Here is a 20,668-nt window from a genome sequence, read left to right as displayed (position 1 = left end):
GCCACACACAGCACCACAACAACCCCCGTGCCCTTGGCTTTGACACCACCCTCCCCTCCAAGGGGAGGTCCCTGCCCCCCACTCCCCGTTGGCCACAGTACCAGGTTCAACCCCCTCACACACCCCCAAAACACACACCGGCACCAAACACCGTCCCTACCCCGTGCCACCGGTACCGGGGGACGGCGCTGATAGGGGCTGGGGAGGTGGCGGCCGTGCCAGGCACTGCGGGAGGGAACAACCAGCTAGAAGAGGGCGGGGGGAAGGAAATTAGACCCCGCCACCCCTAAATCACCCCCAAACCCGCACATACCAGGGACAGGCACCCCGGCTGTAGGGAACCCCGTTCCGCTCCCTCTGCTGAACCAAAATGGGTGATTTACAGCCCAAAAATCCCCGGGACTCCGGGAGGGACAATGGGGTGGGGGCTGCCCTTGGGATCGGGGTTGGAAAGTCACCGGGACACAGTCGGCCTTGAGGAAAACAACCTGGTTTAATACAGGGCAGGGACGTGGGGCTGGTCCTGTGCCCCCCCCTCTCACAATCGTGACCCCCCAAGGTGGGTGCCCACCCCCCACCCAGAGCCATGGGTGGGGGGGAGGGCACAGGGGAGCGGGGACTTGTCCCCATGGGGAGACCAAGACACCGTGGGGGTCTACAACATGGGGAGGGGGGGCTCTGCCACGGGATGGGGGGGCCCCAACTTAATATGGGGGCCAGCCCGGCCCTCCCCAGGTGCTGTTGGTCACTGGCCCCCCCTCACCGCACGCCATGGGCTGGAGGAAGAAGAGGAAGACTCCGCAGAGCACCAACCCCCCTCCCACGGTCAAGGCCACCGTCAAGGCCACCGCTCGGTACAGAGACCACCGGCACGAGGTCCAGGGCCAAGGGCGGTTGGGGGGAGCGGGGGGGGGCTCAGGTCGCCCCAATTCCAGGCTGAGGGTGACGGTGGGCACCTGGTCAGAGGGTTTGGGGCGCCCGGGGGGGACGTAGAGCAGCCCCTTGGGCCGGCTGAAGCGGACGGAGGCGGCGGGGCCGGGGGGGAGGAGAGCCAGGAGATCGGGGTGGGTGGGCAAAGCCGGGGGGCCGCGGTGGCGGGGTAACGGCGTGGGGCGGCGGCAGACGGGGCAGAGCAGGGTGGGGGCGGCGGGGGCCGCCACGGTGACCCTGGCCAGGCACTCGAGGCAGAAGGTGTGACCGCACCCCAGTAGCTTGGGCACCTTGAAGAGACGGTCGTAAGGGGCGAAGCAGATGACACAGTCCAAGGGGGGGTCGTCCTCGGTGTCCCCTGCCATGGCGGTGGCCCTGGTGGTGGCCCCGGTGACGGTGGCCCTGGCAGTGGTGGCAGCAGCGATGTCCCTGGCAGGCGGAGAGCGAGACGGTGTTTACCCGGCAGCGATAAGGACAACCCACGACATGGGGTTGGGGACACCGAGTTTATGGGGTACCCGACCCAAATCACCCTCAAACCCACGTGCCCCCCCCCACTCCAGGGTGCCAAGAACCCCCCCTTGGGGACACCAACCCCCTTCCCAAAATATTTTCGGGGGGGGGTCCAACCTTCAAGGTAGAAGTCCCAGCACTCGCACCCGCTCCCAGCTCCGCCAGTGCCCCCCAACCTGTCACCCCCCAACTTGGGGGGGCCTCAGCGTCCCCCCCCCCACCGTTACCTGCACCCCGAGCGTGGCAGCGGTAGGAGCACCCCGAGGTGCCGCTCGGCTCCAGGCGCAGCCGGCGGTGCCGGAATCGAGGACGTCGGTCACCGTCACACCCACCGCCGTGCCCTGCCCAAGCCAGGGCGAGGTGGCTTTGGGGGAGGGACCCTCCCCTGCCACCCCCCCCCGCGGCTCCCCACGCTTGGGGAGCACCCCCAAACCCCACGGGGGCTTTGGCGGGGGTCCCAGGCCACCGAGGAGCTGGTTCCCAGGGCAGATCCCGCTCCCCTGTCACCATGGGGAGGTGCCAGCTCCGTCCTGGCTCTATTTATCCTGATCCTGTCTTCCGCCTTCTGCCCCTCCCCCGTACCAGGTGCCACTTCCCCCTCCCTCAACCAGGGAAAAATGGTGTGCAAAAAGGGGGGCACGACGGTGGGGGAGCACCCCGACCCTCCCCAAGGGGGGAGGAATGAGGCAGGTCCAGCCTGGGGACATGAAAGGGGGGAACAAGCAGGACACGGAGCCATACACCTACCCCAGGGCTCAGCAACCCTCATTGGGGACCCCCCCACCCCAAAGCACCCAACCCCAACGGTGTGTCTTCCCCCCACCCAGTCCCACAGCACAGGGAGGAGCGAGGGGGGGGTCACAAAACAAGTGAATTTTATTTGGGGGAGGTGACAACGGTGGCTTTTTAACGGTTGGACTTGGCCACGCGCTCCAGCTCGTCCTTCTTCTTGATGGCGTAGGAGTTGGAAGAGCCCTGGGTGAGGGGAAGGGAGATGGGGGTGAGTTAGTTTGGGGGGGGTCTGTTGCGTCCCCAGAGAAGGTGACAAGGGTGACAGCTCCGTCCCCGCTCCTCACCTTGGCGGCGTTGATGAGTTCGTCGGCCAAGCACTCGGCGATGGTTTTGATGTTGCGGAAAGCGGCTTCGCGGGCACCGGTGCACAAGAGCCAGATGGCCTGGGGCGAGGGGACACCAAAAGGGACGTTGGGGACCTGGGGACAGGGTGGCAGCAGCCCCTCGGGGTTTGGGGATGAAGGGGGGAGGTACCTGGTTGACGCGGCGCAGGGGGGACACGTCCACGGCCTGGCGACGGACGGTGCCGGCGCGGCCGATGCGGGTCGAGTCCTCGCGGGGTCCCGAGTTGATGATGGCGTTAACCAGGACTTGCAGGGGGTTCTGCGGGGAGAGAAATGAGCCCCCCCGCACCCAAAACTGCCCCAAACCAAACCCCCAGCACCCAAAACCCCCCTCCGGCACCCTAAAACATCCCTTAGGACCCAAAAAACCCTCTAGTGCCCCAAAACATCCCATAGGACCCAAAAACACCTCCCCTAGCACCCAAAAACCCCCCTCCAGTGCCCAAAAACATCCCTTAGGACCCTAAAACCCCTCTCCAGCACCCAAAAACACACCCCCCAGCACCCAAAACATCCCATAGGACCCAAAAACACTCCCCCAGCTCCCAAGAACATCCCTTAGGACCCAAAACCCCCCTCCAGCACCCTAAAACATCCCTCAGGACCCAAAAACCCCCCTCCAGCACCCAAAAACACTTCCTCAGGACCCAAAACCACCCCATAGGACCCCAAAAACGCCCCTCCAGCACCCAAAACTATCCCCCAGGACCCAAAACCACTCCCCCAGCACCCAAAACCATCCCCCAGGGCCCCCAAACCCCCCTCCAGCACCCAAAAACACTCCCCCAGGACCCAAAAACACGCTCCCAGGACCCAAAACCGTCCCTTAGGACCCCCAAACCCCTCTCCAGCACCCAAAACTGTCCCTTAGGACCCAACAACACCCCCTGCAGCACCCATAAACATTCCTTAGGGCCCTAAAACCCCCCTCCAGCACCCAAAACCATCCCCCAGGACCCAAACCCATCCCTTAGGACCCCAAAAACCCCCCTCCAGCACCCAAAACCATGCCCCAGGACCCAAAAACCTCCCTCCAGCACCCAAAAACACCCCCTAGGACCCAAAAACACCCCCCAGCACCCAAAACTATCCCTTAGGACCCCAAAAAAAACCCTCCAGCACCCAAAACCACCCCCCTAGGACCCAAAACCATCCCCCAGGGCCCCCAAACCCCCCTCCAGCACCCAAAACCATCCCTTAGGACCCAAAAGCCCCCCTCCAGCACCCAAAAACATCCCTTAGGACCCCCAAACTCCCCTCCAGCCCCCCAAACCATCCCTTAGGACCCAAAAGCCCCCCTCCAGCACCCAAAAACCCCCCTCTACAACCCCAAAACATCCCTTAGGACCCCAAAACACGCTTCCAAGACCCAAAACCATCCCTTAGGACCTCAAAACCACCCCCTCCAGCACCCAAAACCATCCCTTAGGACCCCAAAACCCCTCTCCAGCACCCAAAAACATCCCTTAGGACCCAAAACCCCCCCTCCAGCACCCAAAACCATCCCCAGGACCCAAAACCATCCCTTAAGACCCTAAAACCCCCCTCCAGCCCCCCAAAACCCCCCCCAGGACCAAAAAAAACCCCTCTACAACCCCAAAACCAACCACCCAGTGCCCAAAAACATCTCTTAGCAACCCAAAACACACTCCCCGGACCCAAAACCACCCCTTAGGACCCCAAAAACACCCCCCCCAAGACCCAAAAACCCCCCTCCAGCACCCAAAACCACCCCCCTAGGACCCAAAAACATCCATTAGGACCCCCAAAACCCCCCTCCAGCACCCAAAAACATCCCCCAGGACCCAAAACCACACATTAGGACCCCAAATCCCCCCCCCGCAGTGCCCAAAAACACTCCCCCAGGACCCAAAACCATCCCTTAGGACCCCCAAAATCCCCCCTCCAGCACCCAAAAACATCCCCTAGGACCCAAAAACCCCCCTCCAGCACCCAAGAACATCCCTTAGGACCCCAAAACATGTCCCCAGGGACCAAAACCATCCTTTAGAACCCAAAAATCCCCCTCCAGCACCCAAAACCATCCCTTAGCACCCTCCAAACCCCCTTCCAGCACCCAAAAACACCCCCTAGCACCCAAACCCATCCCTTAAGACCCTAAAACTCCCCTCCAGCCCCCCAAACCATCCCTTAGGACCCAAAAGCCCCCCTCCAGCACCCAAAAACCCCCCTCTACAACCCCAAAACATCCCTTAGGACCCCAAAACACGCTTCCAAGGCCCAAAACCATCCCTTAGGACCTCAAAACACCCCCCAGGACCCAAAACCATCCCTTAGGACCCCAAAACCACCCCCTCCAGCACCCAAAACCATCCCCCCCAGGACCCCAAAACCTCCCCTCCAGCACCCCCAACCCCCTCACCTCCCCGGTGAGCAGGTGGATGATCTCGAAGGCGTGCTTAACGATGCGCACGGTCATTAACTTCTTGCCGTTGTTGCGGCCGTGCATCATCATGGAGTTGGTGAGGCGCTCCACGATGGGGCACTGCGCCTTGCGGAAGCGCTTGGCCGCGTAGCGCCCGGCGCTGTGGGGCAGGTACTTGGCGTATTTCTCCTTCACGGCGATGTAATCCTGGCGGGGGACGGCGTCAGACCCCCCCCATCGACATGTGCCCACGTGGGAACCCCAATTACACGCTTTTTCCCCCCCAAAAAAATTACCTGGAGGGAGATGTCGTTGATCTGCACGTCGTCGGTGCTCCATTTGCCGAAGAGTTTGATGTCGGGGGTCTCAGTGACGGCGGGCGCCGTCTCCCAGTCGGTCATGCTGCGGAGAGAACGGGGTGGGGGGGGTCAGGAGAGAGGCTTGTACCCCCCCCTTTTCCCCCATAATCCCCCCAAACCCCATAATTAGGTGGGTCTTAATCAAACTTTTTTAATTAAAAAGAAACGGGAAGTGTCTGTAGCGCCCAGTGAAGGTTAAATGCCCTTCCCAGTATGAACTGGGAGGGCTCTGGGAGCAGCTCACAGGCAGGGGGTCCCCCAGGACTTTTCACAGGGCACTGAGTACCCCCCACACACCCCCCAAGCACCCTAAACCCTGCAGGGGGTGTTCAAGCACCCACAGGTGGGGTGTCTGTGCAGAGAAAAGGGGGTGGGGGGTCCCCTCAACCTCCCAGAGGTGACAAGGTGGCCCCGGGGTGTCCCCAAGCCCTGGATGTGACACATCCCCCCACCCTGGGTTGTGTGTTTGTGATTTGAGGCCCCCCCAAAGTCGGGAGGGTGTCGGGGTGTAGCGACCCTGGGGTGTCGCCAGGCTGTGTGACACACGCAGAGGGGTGTCCCCGACGAGGGACCCCCGAGGAGGTGTCACGGGTTTGGGGGTGTCAGGGTGTAACGTGAGGAACGGGGTCTGCGCTGGGACCATCGCACGGACCCAGTGTCACTGGGGAGCGCAAAGATCAGCGATGTGGGGGGGACCCCAAACCCCTGGACACCCCAAACCCCTGGACACCCCAAACCCCTGGACACCCCAAGTTCCTTCCCGACCTCCCCCAAAACAGCACCCCTCAACTCTACCGACCCCAGGAAGCCTTCAAGCTCCTTTAAGACACCCGCCTCCAGCTCATCCCTAGGGCAAGAGGCCCCCACACCCCTCTACCCTATAGAGACCCCCCCAAAAAGGCAGAGCCACCTCCTCCCACCTCAGAGCCCCCTAACTCCTGCCTCAGGGTCCCCCCACAGGCCTGAGCCCCCCAACTGCTACCTCAAGGCCGCCCCCCCCCCCCCCCACCCTTCCACCTCAGGGGCCCCACACACAGGCCCGAACGCCCTAATTCCTACCTCAGAGCCCCTCCCCACACGCCTAAGCCCCCCAACTCCCACCTCAGGGCCCCCCAACTACAGGCCTAAGGCCCCCAACTCCCACCTCGGAGCCCCCCACACAGGCCTGAGCCCCCCAGCTTCCACCTCAGGGGCCCCCCCCACAGGCCTGAGCCCCCCCAACTCCCACCTCAGGGCCCCCCCCCACAGGCCTCAGCCCCCCAACTCCCACCTCAGGGCCCCCCCACACAGGCCTCAGCCCCCCAACTCCCACCTCAGGGTCACCCCCCCAGGCCTGAGCCCCCCAATTCCTACCTTAAAGCCCCCCAACTCCCACCTCAAGGCCTCCCCTACAGGCCCCAGCCCCCCAACTCCCACCTCAGGGCCCCCCCACCTCAGGGCCCCCCCACCGCCAGGCCCCAGCCCCAACAGCCCCTCCAAGGCCCCCACACACACCCTACGGGCCCCCCCATCCCCTCCCGAGCCCCGCACCTCCCCCTCCAGCCCCGGGAACCCCCGGACCCGCCGCACTCACATGGCGGCAGCGGCGGCTCCGGCAAAGGAAAAAGGGCCGCGACGGGGCCTCCCGGGCTCTTATTCAGGGGCGGGCGCTCACTTCCGGCCGCGCATGCGCAGAGCCTCCCCTCGACGCCGCGCTTCCGCCCTCACCGCCCTCACCCCACCCGCTGGCAACGCCCTTTGCGCATGCGCAGAGGGAGGGCACCGCCGCACTGTAGCGAAGCCGGAGCCGCCATGTCTGTTGAGGGCAACCTGCCCAAACGTCGCCACGTAGTGGGGGCAGTTCTTTACAGGGGGGCAGAGACACGCGGTGGGGGGGCAGTGGGGTCAGGGAGCCCTAAGGGGGCACGGAAGGGGAGGGGACGCCAGAGCCGGCCCCGCCGCGCGATTGGTGAAGTCGCTTCCAGTCCACCAATCACGACTCGCATCGTCTCCTGACGTCATCGGGTGCCAGGCAGATCCCGGCTCCGTGGGGTGCGAGAAGCGAAAGCGAAAGAGCCGGAGGTGTGGGGGGGGGGGGGGGGAGGGGGAGGGGGACCCCAGGAACCCCCCTCCGCGACCCTGCACCCCCCGGTCCCCTCGGCCCGGAACCCCCGGACCCCCCCTCAAGGGCACCCCTCCCCCGGGGCTCGTGGCAAGTGCCCCTCGTGCCCGGTGTCACTTGTTCCCAGCGTCCCCCGAGACTGGCATCGCTTGTGCCCCGTGTCCCTCATGTCCAGCATCGCCTCTGCCCTGTGTCCCTCGTGCCCCGTGTCACTCGTGCCCCGTGTCCCTCGTGCCCGGTGTCACTTGTGCCCCGTGTCCCTTGTGCCCGGTGTCCCTCGTGCCCGGTGTCCCTCGTGCCCGGTGTCACTTGTGCACCGTGTCACTTGTGCCCGGTGTCACTCGTGCCCCGTGTCCCTCGTGCCCAGCACTGCCTGTGCCCGGTGTCCCCCATACCCAGCACCTCTCGTGCCCTGTGTCCCTCGTGCCCAGTGTCCCTCATGCCCCGTGTCCCTCATGCCCCATGTCCCTCGTGCCCCATGTCCCTCGTGCCCAGCACCTCTCATGCCCAGCACACGACGTCCCTCGTGCCTGGTCCCACTGGTGCCACCACCACCCACAGCCCTCCCCCTTGGTGGGACAACGTGGGGACCCACTGCCAAACCACCCCGTCACCGCGAGGCCACCCTGGAGCACCTTTATTGTCGGCACCGCAGCATCACCCCCGGGGTGACGGGTACACGGGGGGGCCATTGGGGCCGGGAGGTCACTGTCCTGGGGGTCCTCAGATGTGGCCTGGGGGGCACATGGGGTGGCAGAGGGGGTGACACGTCCCTTGGGGACAGGGGATGGGGACGGGCTGGATGTGCCCTTACCTGCGGGGTAGTTGTCTCCGGGGAGGGGTGTGTAACCTGCAACGGGGAGGAGAGGGGGTGAGGAGGATCCGTGTCACCCCAGGCCACTGTCCCTGTCACCCCCAGGCCACTGTCCCCATCCCTGTCCCTCCCCAATGGCTCACCCGGTGCCGGTGGCCTGACCCGGTAGTGGTAGACGCCAACGATGAAGAAGCCGAGCCCCAAGGCCATCAGCACCGTGGCCGCCGCCACCTTCAACGTCAACCCTGGGGACAAGCCAGGACCTGTGGGGACACGGTGCGGGGGTGAGCAGTGACGTGGCGAGGACCCACATGTCCCCATGGGTGACGTCCCCCACCCCGACTCACCCCAGTCCTCCAGGAGGGGCTGGGCCAGGCTGACGTGCTGCGCCGAGCACGTGAAGGTGTCCCCGGCCACCGGGGCCACCATCAGGGTCACCTGCGTCTGGTAGGTCCAGTCACCGTTGGGAACGGCGGAGATGGGCGGGTGGTCACCGGGCCCCAGGATGTCCCCGTTGCGCAGCCAGATGACGGTCACCTCGGGGGGGTAGAAGCCCCAGACGTGGCAGGTGAGGAGGACGGGCGCCCGGGCGTTGCCCGTCTTGGAGGGGACGATGCGGATTTGGGGGGGCGCTGGAGGGGGACGGGGGGACGGTGAGGGCCGGGGTGAGCCCCCTCCTCACCCCGTGCGGTGTCCCCACGTGATGTCCCCATGTGACATCCCCGTGCCCCCCCCCGGGACTCACCCCGCCGCAGCGCCGCCCACACCCCGAAGCCGCCGGCCAGGTCGCGGCACGCGCGGCGTCGAGCCTCGGCGCGCTGCACCCAGGCGCTGCCGTTGTTGAGGTCCGAGGCCACCGCGGTGGCCACGTCCTGGAGCAGCCCCCAGTCGCAGGGGACGAAGCGCCGGGCGCCGGGGTCGTAGCAGACCAGCGGGTTCTTGTTGAAGACGATGGTGAAGTCGAAACCCAGAGCGGAGCCGTTGGCCGCCAGCGGGCACGAGCTGGCCACGTGCACCAGGAAGGCGCCTACCAGGGGGACACAGGGGTGGGTGACATCTCCTGGGGCGTCTCTGGCTGTCCTTGTGTCTCTGTCCATGTCTGTCCTCATCCCATCCATCCCCATCCATCTCCATCCCTCTCTGTCCATCCCCATCCCTCCCCATCCATCCCCATCCATCTCCATCCATCTCCATCCCTCCATCCATCCCCATCCATCTCCACCCATCCCATCCATCTCATCCCTCCCTCCATCTCCATCCATCTCCATCCATCTCCACCCATCCCATCCATCTCCATCCCTCCCTCCATCTCCATCCATCCCCATCCATCCCCATCCATCTCCATCTCTCCCCATCCATCTCCATCCCTCCCCATCCATCCCCATCCCTCCCCATCCATCCCCATCCCTCCCCATCCCTCTCCATCCCTCCCCATCCATCCCCATCCATCTCCATCCATCCCCATCCATCTCCATCCCTCCCCATCCATCTCCATCCCTCCCCATCCCTCCCCATCCATCTCCATCCATCTCCATCCCTCCCCATCCCTCCCCATCCATCTCCATCCCTCCCCATCCATCCCCATCCATCTCCATCCATCCCCATCCATCTCCATCCCTCTCCATCCATCTCCATCCCTCCCCATCCCTCCCCATCCATCTCCATCCATCTCCATCCCTCCCCATCCATCTCCATCCATCTCCATCCCTCCCCATCCCTCCCCATCCATCTCCATCCCTCCCCATCCCTCCCCATCCATCTCCATCCATCCCCATCCATCTCCATCCCTCTCCATCCATCTCCATCCCTCCCCATCCATCTCCATCCATCCCCATCCATCTCCATCCCTCTCCATCCATCTCCATCCCTCCCCATCCATCTCCATCCCTCCCCATCCCTCCCCATCCATCTCCATCCATCTCCATCCCTCCCCATCCATCCCCATCCATCTCCATCCCTCCCCATCCATCTCCATCCATCTCCATCCCTCCCCATCCCTCCCCATCCCTCCCCATCCATCTCCATCCCTCCCCATCCCTCCCCATCCATCTCCATCCATCTCCATCCACCTCCATCCATCTCCATCTCCCCATCCCTCCATTCCATCCCTCCATCCCTCCCCACCCCTCCATGTCCCCACCCCTCCCCACCCATCTCCTCACCCCCAGCTGTCCTCCCATATCCCCCCAACATCTCCTCACACTTGGCCCCAACTTGGGTCAAACCCCAACCCCTCCAAAGTGTCCCGGGGTCCCCATGGGGTCACCCCACAGCTGTGGGGCTGAGCACCCCCAAACTGTCCCCATGGGGTCACCAGAAGCCATGAGATGACACCCCCCAAACTGTCCCCGAGGTCCCGCAGGGCTGAGCCCCCCCAGATTGTCCCCAAGGTCCCACAGGGCTGAGCCCCCCCAAACCATCCCCAGGGTCCCCTGGGGCAGAGCCCCCCCAAACTGCCCCCAAGGTCCTGCAGGGCTGAGCCCCCCCATACTGTCCCCAGGGTCCCGCAGGGCTGAGCCCCCCCAGACTGTCCCCAAGGTCTCAGCCCCCCCCCCCCAAACTGTCCCAAGGTCCCACAGTACAAACCCCCCCCCCCCCAGTGTCCTCAATCCCCCCCCAACCCCACGGCCCCACCTGCCCCCCGGGCTCCCAGTGCCAGCCCCAGCAGCACCAGCATGGCTGGGTGACCCCGGGGGTGTCCGGCCGCGCTCTGTCCCCCTCCCCGGTCACCCGCCTGCACCCCACACCCCACCCAGGCTGGGGGGGGGACACACATGGGGCACCCAATGGGGGCCAGCGTTGGCCGGGCGTCATCGGTTGCCGGAGCAGGACGCTCGCGCAGCTGCCACCGCCGGGACATAGCGCAGTGGCCCGGTGTCACCCCGGCTTGTCCCCACACCGTCAGGAGACCCTGCCCTGACCCCCCCACACTGGGGCTGTACCCAGGGGTCCGTATCCCCCCCCCAACATCGCTTCCGCGTGTAGCGCTAACCCCTCCCCCCTCCCAGTAACCCCTCTGCCTCCAAACTGGGAGCACTGGGAGTCCCCCACCCACGCGGGTCACCGCGGACTCAGGGGTGGGGACCACAAAGGTGTTTATTTGGGGGGGCTGAGGGACACCCCACCCCCCCGTCAGGGGTGGGACCTCAGAGGTTGGTCACTGTGTGGCCACGTGTGGTTGTGGGGGGATCCGGGTGGGGACCAGGACCAGGACCAGGACCAGGACCAGATCCAGGACCGGGACCGGGACCAGGACCAGGACAAGAACTAGAACTGGGACCAGGACTGGGACTGGGACCAGATCCAGGACTGGGACCAAGATCAGGACAAGAACCAGGACCAGGACCAGGACTGGGACCAGGACCAGGGCCAGGACCAGGACCAGGATCAGGACTGGAACTAGGACCAGGCTTGGGACCAGGATCAGGACCGGGACCAGATGCAGGACTGGGACCAGGACCAGGACCAGGGCCAGGACCAGGGCCAGGATCAGGATCAGGACTGGGACTGGGACCAGATCCAGGGCCAGGACCAGGACCAGGATCAGGACTGGAACTAGGACCAGGCTTGGGACCAGGATCAGGACCGGGACCAGATGCAGGACTGGGACCAGGACCAGGACCAGGGCCAGGATCAGGATCAGGACTGGGACTGGGACCAGATCCAGGACCAGGACGAGAGCCAGGACCAGGACCCGGCTTAGGACCAGGATCAGGACCAGGACCAGGACCTGTCAGACACAAGAAGACAACTTAGGGCCACCCCTAATCCAGGTGGGTGCTGTGTCCCCCGCCGTGTCCCCCAGGTGCCAACACGCGTGTCCCCACGCCCATCCCTCACCCGGCGCCTGGCGGCAGTAGCTGAAGGTGCCAGCGGCGAAGACCACCAGCCCCACGGTCATTGTCACCGCCGCCACCGCCACCTTCACCGCCAGCCCCGGGGACAAGCCGGGACCTGCAGGGACAGAGTGGCCGCACTGAGCCCCCGGGGACCGAGGTGGCCCGGTGCGGTGTCCCCGTCCCCCGCCCTCACCCCAGTCCTGGTGGAGGGGCCGCTCCAGGCTGGGGTGCTGCACCCAACACGTGAAGGTGTCCTCAGCCTCGGCTGCGACCCTCAGCGTCACCCGCGTCTGGTAGGTCCAGTCACCATTGGGCAGGAGCTTGGTGATGTCCCCAGAGGCCACCGCGTCCCCGTTGCGCAGCCAGCGGACGGTCACCTCGGGGGGGTAGAAGCCCCAGACGTGGCAGGTGAGGAGGAGGGCGGTGGGGAGGGGGACGGGGACGATGCGGATCTGGGGGGGCGCTGGGGCGGGGAGGGGACGGTCAGCGCCGGGGACGGTCCCCTCCTCACCCCGCGATGGCCCGGTGCATGTCCCCGTGCGACCTACCTCCACGTTGCCCCCGTGCAATGTCCCCATGTGATGTCCCCGTGCAACGTACCTGTGCATTGCCCCTGTGCGATGTCCCCATGAGATGTCCCCATGCCACATCCCCGTGCAATGTCCCCGTGCATTCCCCGTGTAACGTCCCTGTGCAATGTCCCCATGAGATGTCCCCATATAACGCCCTGTGCGATGTCCCCGTGCAACATCCCCGTGCAACGTCCCCGTGCAATGTCCTGTACAGTGCCCCGTGCAACGTCCCCATCCAACGTCCCCATCCAATGTCCTCGTTCAATGCCTCGTGCAATGTCCCCATGCAACGTCCACGTGCCACATCCTCATGCAACGTCCCATATAATGCCCCTTGTGACGTCCCCGTGCAACATCCCCATTCAACGTCCCCGTGCAACGTCCCCACTCAATGTCCCCATTTGACGTCCCCATGTGACGTCCCCATACAACGTCCCCATTCGACGTCCCCGTGCAACATCCCCATTCAACATCCCCATGCAACGTCCCCACGCAACGTCCCCACGCGACGTCCCCATTCGACGTCCCCATTCGACGTCCCCGTGCAACGTCCCCATGCAATGTCCCCACGCGACGTCCCCATTCAACATCCCCATTCAACGTCCTCGTGCAACGTCCCCATTCAACATCCCCGTGCAACGTCCCCATGCAACGTCCCCATTCAACGTCCCCATTCGACGTCCCCACACGACGTCCCCATTTGACGTCCCCATTCAACGTCCCCATGTGACGTCCCCATGCGACGTCCCCATGCAACATCCCATTCAATGTCCCCATGTGATGTCCCCATGTGACGTTCCCCATCCGACGTCCTCATCCAACGTCCCCATCCAATGCCCCATGCGACGTCCCCATGCGACGTCCCTGTGCAATGTCCCATTCAATGTCCCCACACAACGTCCCCGTCCCCCCCGGGGCTCACCCCGCCGCAGCGCCGCTGACACCCCGATGCCGCCGGCCAGGTCGCGGCACGCGCGGCGCCGAGCCTCGGCGCGCTGCACCCAGGCGCTGCCGTTGTTGAGGCCCGAGGCCACCGCGGTGGCCACGCCGTGGAGCAGCCCCCAGTCGCAGGGGACGAAGCGCCGGGCGCCAGGGTCGTAGCAGACCAGCGGGTTCTTGTTGAAGACGATGGTGAGGCCGAAGGCCGGCGCGGAGCCGGTGGCCACCAGCGGGCACGAGCTGGCCACGTGCACCAGGAAGGCGCCTACCAGGGGGACAGTGGGGGTGGGCAGGGTCCCCAAGGGGGTGAACCCCCCACCTCATGCACCCCACATCCCCCCTCACCCTACCTGCGCCCCCGCAGCTCAGCGCCAGCACCCCCAGCATCCCCATGGCCACCGGGGGGTGAGCCATGGCCTCTCCCTGCGCCTTCGTCCCGCTCCTCCTCTTCCTCAGGGCTTGTCCCCAGGGATTCGTCACCGGTGACGGGGATGATGCCAAGTGGACTGTGCCCTGGGGCGTGGCACTGCGGGGACCTCGGCGGGGAAACTGCTGGGGGGGCTCTTTGGGGATGGGGGATGGCACAGCCCAACCCCAGTATCAGCCAGCGGAGAAGCCACCACCGTGTCCTCCCCATGGCCACCCCCGTGTCCTTCCCACAGCCACCCCCTCCCACCCTTTCCCGGAGGGGAAACTGAGGCACGCCGCTGAGGAACCGCTTCTTTTTGGGGGGGTACGACCCAGCCCAACCCCAATATCAGCCAGCGGAGAAGCCACCACGGTGGCAGGGGGTGGGGGACAGACGAGGACACGGGGCGCAGCCACAGCCGAGGGGTTCAGTTGCCGCCGTCACCTCCACTCCTGCACCGAGCGGCGCCGGCCTCTGCGCCGTCCCGTGCTCAGCCTGGGGGGGGACACACAAGAGGGGGGTTGGTGACGGTCCCCCCTCACCCCACCCCACCCCGTCCCCACCCGGGGACACCCCGATGTCCCCCAGCCGTACCGTGAGCGCCCCGACGTGCCACCACCATCAAGGTGACGCCGAGCAGCGCCAGGAGGATGCCCAGCGCCATGGCGGCCCCGCACAGCGCCGTCTCCAGCACCTCGGTGGGGACGGGCTCCTGGGGCACTACGGGGGGGACACCAGGGTCACCACCAACCCCGGTGTCCCCCCACCATGTCCCCATCGTCATCGTCCCCGCGCTCACCCCAGTAGGCAATGACAGAGGCGTTGTCCCCCTCGTGGGTGACGACGCAGGTGTAGATGTCCCCGGCGGCGGGGGTCACCGGGAGGTAGGAGAAGCGGACAAAGGCCAGGTCGCTCGTGGGGGTGTAGTGGGTGTGGGTGACGCCTTGGGTGACGGGGACGCCGTCCAGCTGCCAACTGATGGTCACCGCCGGCGGGAAGACGTTCCCCACCATGCACACCAGCGTGTTGGGTTCACCCAACGCCGGCGGTTCCATGGGGAAGACGTCTGCCACCGGGACGCCTGCGGTGGTGGAGAAGGGAGGAGGTGGGACGGAATCGATCAATGGCTCATTTGGGTGGGAAGGGACCTTTGAAGGTCACCTCGGCCATGAGCAGGGACAGCTCCAACCAGAGCATCAAAGAGTGGTTTGGGTGGGAAGGGACCTCTGAAGGACCACGCCAAAGGGATGATGGTGGCACATGCCATTGATGAAGATGCTGGTCCCAGTATGGACCCCTGAGGGACACCACTCATCACTGGTCTCCATCTGGACATGGAGCCGTTGACCACGACTCTCTAGATGCTACCATGCACCCAACGGTCCATCCATCACCTCCATCCAACATTGTGGAGGACCACGTCAAAAAGATGATGGTGGCACATGTCCTTGATGGAGATATGGAACAGTACTGGTCCCAGTATGGACCCCTGAGGGACACCACTCATCGCTGGTCTCCATCTGGACACAGAGCCATTGACCACAACTCTCTAGATGCCACCATCCACCCAACGGTCCATCCATCAGCTCCATCCAATTGAGAGAGAAGGACGTTGTGGAGGACCATGTCAAAAAGACGATGGTGGCACGTGGTGGCCAGGGATGGGGGCCATGATGCCACCTACCCTTGGACTCGGGCAGCTTGCCGGTGGCCAGCTCGGTGAGGGTGCGGCGCAGGTCCTGGCAGAGCGTGGCGTCGCGGAGGAGCTGGGCGGGGGGCTCCAGGGCGGGGGGCCACGGGGGCAGGTCAGGCAGGCGCGGGGTCCAGCGGGAGCGGGGGAAGTCGAACCAGAAGAGCTGGTCGGCGTCGAAGGTCACGGCCAGCCCCAGCGAGGGCATGGCGGGCTGGCAGAAGAGCACCTCGGCCAGCGTGTGCACCGGGGGGGCTGGGGGCGAGGGCACGGGTGAGGGCAGGGGTGGACAGGGGGATGGGCAGGGGTGAGGGTAGGGGTGAGGGCAGGGGTGAGGGCAGGGGTGAGGGCAAGGGTGTGCGTAGTGGGGTGGGCAGGGGTGTGGGCAGGGGTGCAGGTAGGGGTGAGGGCAGGGGGGTAGGCAAAGGTGTGCCCAGCACCGCTATGGCAGGGGTGCAGGCAGGGGGTGCAGGCAGGAGGGTGCCCAGCACCCCCATGGCACAGTAAGGGCAGGGGTGAGGGCAGGGGTGCAGGCAGGGGGTGCAGGCAGGGGTGCGGGCAGGGGTGCGGGCAGGGGGTGCGGGCAGGGGTGCGGGCAGGCAGGGGGTGCAGGCAGGGGTGCGGGCAGGAGGGGGTGCGGGCAGGGGTGCAGGCAGGTGTGCAAGCACGGGGTGCAGGCAGGAGGGTGCCCAGCCCCACCACAGCAGGGGTGCAGGCAGGGGTGTGGACAGGGGGTGCAGGCAGGGGTGCAGGCAGGCAGGGGTGCGGGCAGGGGTGCAGGCAGGGGGTGCGGGCAGGGGTGCAGGCAGAGGGTGCAGGCAGGAGGGTGCCCAGCCCCACCACAGCATGGATAAGGGCAGAGGGTGCAGGCAGGGGTGCAGGCAGGTGTGCAAGCACGGGGTGCAGGCAGGTGGGTGCCCAGCCCCACCACAGCAGGGGTGCAGGCAGGGGTGTGGGCAGGCAGGGGGTGCAGGCAGGGGGTACAGGCAGGGGTGCGGGCAGGGGTGCAGGCAGGGGTGCGGGCAGGAGTGCAGGCAGGGGGTGCAGGCAGGTGGGTGCCCAGCCCCACCACAGCAGGGGGTGCAGGCAGGGGTGTGGGCAGGGGGTGCAGGCAGGGGTGTGGGCAGGGGGTGCGGGCAGGGGTGCAGGCCCACCCCCCCGCACTAGTGCACCCCCCACCCCACGCGTGTCCCCCCGCACCAGCGCACCCCTCCTCGTGCCCCCCCCCCCCACCCAAGGGTGCCCCCACCGCCCCGCGCCCTCCTACCGTCGGTGCCAGCGGCCACCAGGGCCACCCCCCAGAGCAGCGGGGCCACCAGCGCCCCGCTCCCCCCCACAGCACCCATCCCTGTGTCCCCCCCCCCCTCCCCGGGGGTGCTCCCGGGTGGTGGCCCCGCGGCGTGGCCGTGGGGGCCAATGGCCGCGGCCCGTGGGCGCCCGTCACTTGTCACCGGGCAGAGGGACCGCGCGGGGCGCCCGGGTGCGGTGACAGAGCGGGGCGAGGGGGTGCTCCCGGCACCCACCCCGCGGCCGTGGGACCCCCCAGGCCTCAGGGACCCCCCGACCCTCGGGGACCCCCCACCCTTAAGGGACCCCCCCACCCCTGGAGACCCCCCACCCCTGGGGACCCCCACCCCTGGGGACCCCTCATGCCTTGGGGACCCCCCACCCCTAAGGGACCCCCGACCCCTGGGGACCCCCCACCCCTAAGGGACCCCCCACTCCTTGGGGACCCCTCATGCCTCAGGGATCCCCCACCCCTGGGGACCCCCCACCACTCGGGGACCCCCGACCCCTAAGGGACCCCCCACCCCTAAGGGACTCCCTACCTCTGGGGACCCCGACCCCTGGGGACTCCCCAACCCTGGGGACCCCCCACCTCTAAGGGACACCCCACTCCTTGGGGACCCCTGGGGACCCCTCATGCCTTGGGGACCCCCCAACCCTCGGGGACCCCCACCCCTGGGGACGCTTTATGCCTTGGGGACCCCCCACCCCTGGGGACCCCCCCACTCCTTGGGGACCCCCACCCCTTGGGGACTCCCCAGCCCTCGGGGAATCCCACCCCTAAGGGACCCTGCATGCCTCGGGGACCCCCGACCCCTAAGGGACCCCCGACCCCTAAGGGACCCCCCAACCCTTGGGGATCCCTCACGCCTCGGGGACCCCCCACACCTTGGGGACCCCCCACCTCTAAGGGACCCCCGAGCCCTGGGGACCCCCCACCCCTAAGGGACCCCCCACTCCTTGGGGACCCCTCATGCCTCAGGGATCCCCCACCACTCAGAACCCTGCACCCCTAAGGGACCCCCCACCCCTCAGGGACCCCCCACTTCTCGGGGACCCCCCCACCCCCTGGGAGACCCCCACCCCCTGGGGACTCCCCAGTCCTCGGGGACCCCTCACACCTCGGGGATCCCCCACCACTTGGGACCCTGCACCCCTAAGGGAACCCCCACCCCTAAGGGACCCCCCACCTCCTGGGGACCCCCCACCCCCTGGGAGACCCCCACCCCCTGGGGACTCCCCAGTCCTCGGGGACCCCTGACACCTCGGGGATCCCCCACCACTCGGGACCCTGCACCCCTAAGGGAACCCCCCACCCCTAAGGGACCCCCCACCTCCTGGGGACCCCCCACCCCTAAGGGACCCCCCACCCCTGGGGACCCCTCATGCCTTGGGGACCCCCCAACCCTCGGGAACCCCCCCCCCCCGGGGACGCTTTATGCCTTGGGGACACCCCACCACTGGGGACCCCCCTCACTCCTTGGGGACCCCCAACCCCTTGGGGACCCCCCACCCCTAAGGGACCCCCGACCCCTAAGGGACCCCCCACCCCTGGGGATCCCCAACCACTCGGGACACCCCACCCCCTGGGGACCCCTGGGGACCCCTCATGCCTTGGGGACCCCCCACACCTTGGGGACCCTCTACCCCTTGGGGACCCCACCCCTAAGGGACCCCCCACCCCTCAGTGCAACACCGTGCACCTCATCCCTGCATGACATGCACCCAGTTGCACCCTCACTTTGGTGGGTGCTGCACCCTGTGCACCCCCGTGCACCCCATCCCTGTGTGCCGTGCACCCTGTGCACCCCCCCCCGTGGGTGCTGCACCCTCTGGACCCCCGTGCACCCCCATCCCTGCGTGTGCTGCACCCACAGCACCCCCATTCCTGTCCCCTGCACCCAGTGCAAGGGTGCACCCCATCCCTGCGTGCCCTGCACCCACGGCACCCCCACTCCTGTGGGTGCTACACCCCCTGCACCCCCGCGCACCCCATCCCTGCCTGCCCTGCACCCACAGCACCCCGCCACCGCGCCCTGCACCCACTGCAACCCCCTCGCACCCACTGCAAGCACCCCGCCCCCACCCCACGGTGTCGTGCACGAGTGGGTGCAGGACGCTGCTGCAAGCCAGGCCCCCCCCCGTGGGTGGCCCCCCCGTGGGTGCTCCTCCCCGCACCCCCCGTGGGTGCCCACCCCCACGCCTCCCGCCGCACCCGACACCCCCGCGGATGCCAGCGGTGCCCCCCTGCAACGCGGGGGACCCCCGTGAGTGCCCCCTCCCGTGGGTGCTCCTCCCCGCAACCCCCGTGGGTGCCCACCCCCACGCCTCCCGCCGCACCCGACACCCCCGCGGATGCCAGCGGTGCCCCCCTGCAACGCCGGCGACCCTACGTGGGTGCCCCCCCCCGTGGGTGCCCCTCCCGTAGGTGCCTCCCCCGCACCCCCGCAGCCCACCCGCGGCACCGCCGCACCGGGCCCGCACCGCGCATGCGCCGACGCCCCCCCGCGGGGCCGGCACTAGGACCCCGCGGGCCCCCGCCGGGCGTGGGCACATGAATGGGGCCGTGGGAAGCCGCGGGGGTGCCACGTGACGGCGGGGAGCCAATCGCGGCGCGGGTGACGTAGCGCGTGGCTCCCTTTTCTGCCCTGGGATGGGTTTTTTTTTTATTTAAAGCTTTTTTTTTGCCCCTAAATCGGGGCTTTTTGGGGGTGGGGGGAGTAAAGGGGGGGGCGCGGATGAAGAGGGACCGGGGCCGGGGGTCGCGGCCCCGCGTGGGGGCGGCTGAGGTGAGTGACGGGGGGGGGGGGGGGGGGGGCCTCGCCCTTCCCCCCCCATAGAGAAGAGGCGGGGAAGGGGAGATCACGTGGTGGTGGCGCGCTGTCAGTCAAGCGCGGTCCCGCCCCCGCGGCGGCCCGGCGGCCAATGGGCGGTGAGGACGGCGGTGACGGGCAGGTGGGGCGGAGGGGCGGGCCGTGCTTTGTGCGCGGCGGCGGGGGCGGCGGTTTGGGGCGAAAAGCGCCATGTTTGGGTGTTCGCGCGCGGGGGTGGCGGCGGGCAGGGCCCCAAGTGCTGTGTCACGGCTTGGCGGCGGGGGAGGGGGGTAGGGACCCACCCGTGTCCTGCGAGCCCGTGGAGGGGGGGAACAAGGGGGGACAGAGTGGGACACCCCCCCCCTTCCCCCGTGGGTGGGGGGCGAAGGGGGTTGGGGCTTCCCGGGGGGCGACCGCGGTCGTGAGGGTGAGCATCGCCCCCCCCCGCCATGGTGGGCGTGGGGGTCTCGGGGCCGCCCGTGGGCCCCCCCACGGTGTGGGGTGGGGGAGCAGCCGCGGATCGGGCCGCAGCCGGGGCTGGCGGCCACAGCAGCGGCGTGTCCGTGGGGGTTGACGCCCCCGGTGTGTCCGTGGGGAGCGGCCGACGCGGGGGTAGCGCGGTGCGGGGAGGGGGGGAAGGCGAGGCGAGGCGGTTGCGGCGCTCTAGCGGGCACTGAGGCCCGTGGGACCCCCGCGAGGGGGGTGAGGGCGGGTGCGGGGGATCCCCCCGGTGCCCAGCGCCGCCCGGGAGTGGCGGGGAGGCGGCGGGGCCGCCCGGGAGCGCCGCGCTCATTGTCCGCCCGCCGCAGCCGGCGCCGCACAAGATGGCGGCTGTCGGCCCCGTCCCCGCTGCGGGGAGCGCGACAACAACCGCCAACGG

At 67.4% G+C, this 20,668-nt stretch overlaps 6 protein-coding genes across 7 annotated transcripts in view; 1 reads left to right on the top strand and 5 right to left on the bottom strand.

Moving 5' to 3' along the window:
* LOC137668024 (zinc finger protein 721-like) overlaps positions 1 to 20,668 on the top strand; it is a 164,933-nt gene that overhangs the window by 54,220 nt on the left and 90,045 nt on the right. The gene's annotated exons all lie outside the window — the stretch shown is intronic.
* Positions 509 to 1,749, bottom strand: RNF225 (ring finger protein 225). Its single transcript, XM_068409343.1, has 2 exons — positions 1,671 to 1,749; positions 509 to 1,359 (listed from the first exon to the last, which is right to left on the bottom strand). The coding sequence occupies exon 2, from the start codon at positions 1,293 to 1,295 to the stop codon at positions 705 to 707; it is 591 nt and encodes a 196-aa protein (XP_068265444.1). The 5' UTR covers positions 1,296 to 1,359; positions 1,671 to 1,749; the 3' UTR covers positions 509 to 704.
* Positions 2,302 to 6,985, bottom strand: RPS5 (ribosomal protein S5). Its single transcript, XM_068409337.1, has 6 exons — positions 6,898 to 6,985; positions 5,262 to 5,367; positions 4,963 to 5,172; positions 2,710 to 2,838; positions 2,520 to 2,618; positions 2,302 to 2,418 (listed from the first exon to the last, which is right to left on the bottom strand). The coding sequence occupies exons 2-6, from the start codon at positions 5,364 to 5,366 to the stop codon at positions 2,350 to 2,352; spliced, it is 612 nt and encodes a 203-aa protein (XP_068265438.1). The 5' UTR covers position 5,367; positions 6,898 to 6,985; the 3' UTR covers positions 2,302 to 2,349.
* On the bottom strand, positions 8,052 to 10,946 carry LOC137668037 (HLA class II histocompatibility antigen, DM beta chain-like). Its single transcript, XM_068409321.1, has 6 exons — positions 10,874 to 10,946; positions 8,985 to 9,266; positions 8,587 to 8,871; positions 8,383 to 8,502; positions 8,240 to 8,275; positions 8,052 to 8,159 (listed from the first exon to the last, which is right to left on the bottom strand). The coding sequence occupies exons 1-6, from the start codon at positions 10,914 to 10,916 to the stop codon at positions 8,149 to 8,151; spliced, it is 777 nt and encodes a 258-aa protein (XP_068265422.1). The 5' UTR covers positions 10,917 to 10,946; the 3' UTR covers positions 8,052 to 8,148.
* On the bottom strand, positions 11,397 to 14,226 carry LOC137667973 (HLA class II histocompatibility antigen, DM beta chain-like). Its single transcript, XM_068409243.1, is given in 8 exon segments — positions 11,397 to 11,746; positions 11,862 to 11,990; positions 12,053 to 12,193; positions 12,272 to 12,541; positions 13,573 to 13,854; positions 13,940 to 13,976; positions 13,979 to 14,036; positions 14,213 to 14,226. Coding segments are annotated over 8 exon segments (1,281 nt in total).
* On the bottom strand, positions 14,297 to 19,507 carry LOC137668041 (class II histocompatibility antigen, M alpha chain). 2 transcript variants are annotated; one of them, XM_068409334.1, is made up of 5 exons: positions 19,460 to 19,507; positions 15,683 to 15,943; positions 14,798 to 15,079; positions 14,593 to 14,718; positions 14,297 to 14,493 (listed from the first exon to the last, which is right to left on the bottom strand). In XM_068409334.1, exons 1-5 carry the CDS (start codon positions 19,464 to 19,466, stop codon positions 14,489 to 14,491), a joined length of 681 nt encoding a protein of 226 aa, XP_068265435.1. In that variant the 5' UTR covers positions 19,467 to 19,507; the 3' UTR covers positions 14,297 to 14,488. The 2 variants fall into 2 exon arrangements, with proteins under 2 accessions (XP_068265435.1, XP_068265434.1); XM_068409333.1 differs by lacking the exon at positions 19,460 to 19,507 and adding an exon at positions 16,956 to 17,034.

Source organism: Nyctibius grandis, chromosome 10 (assembly GCF_013368605.1).
Source record: "Nyctibius grandis isolate bNycGra1 chromosome 10, bNycGra1.pri, whole genome shotgun sequence".
NCBI lineage: Eukaryota > Metazoa > Chordata > Aves > Nyctibiiformes > Nyctibiidae > Nyctibius > Nyctibius grandis.
The sequence above is the reverse complement of the archived record's forward strand: the minus strand, read 5'-3'. Positions and strand labels throughout refer to the sequence as shown.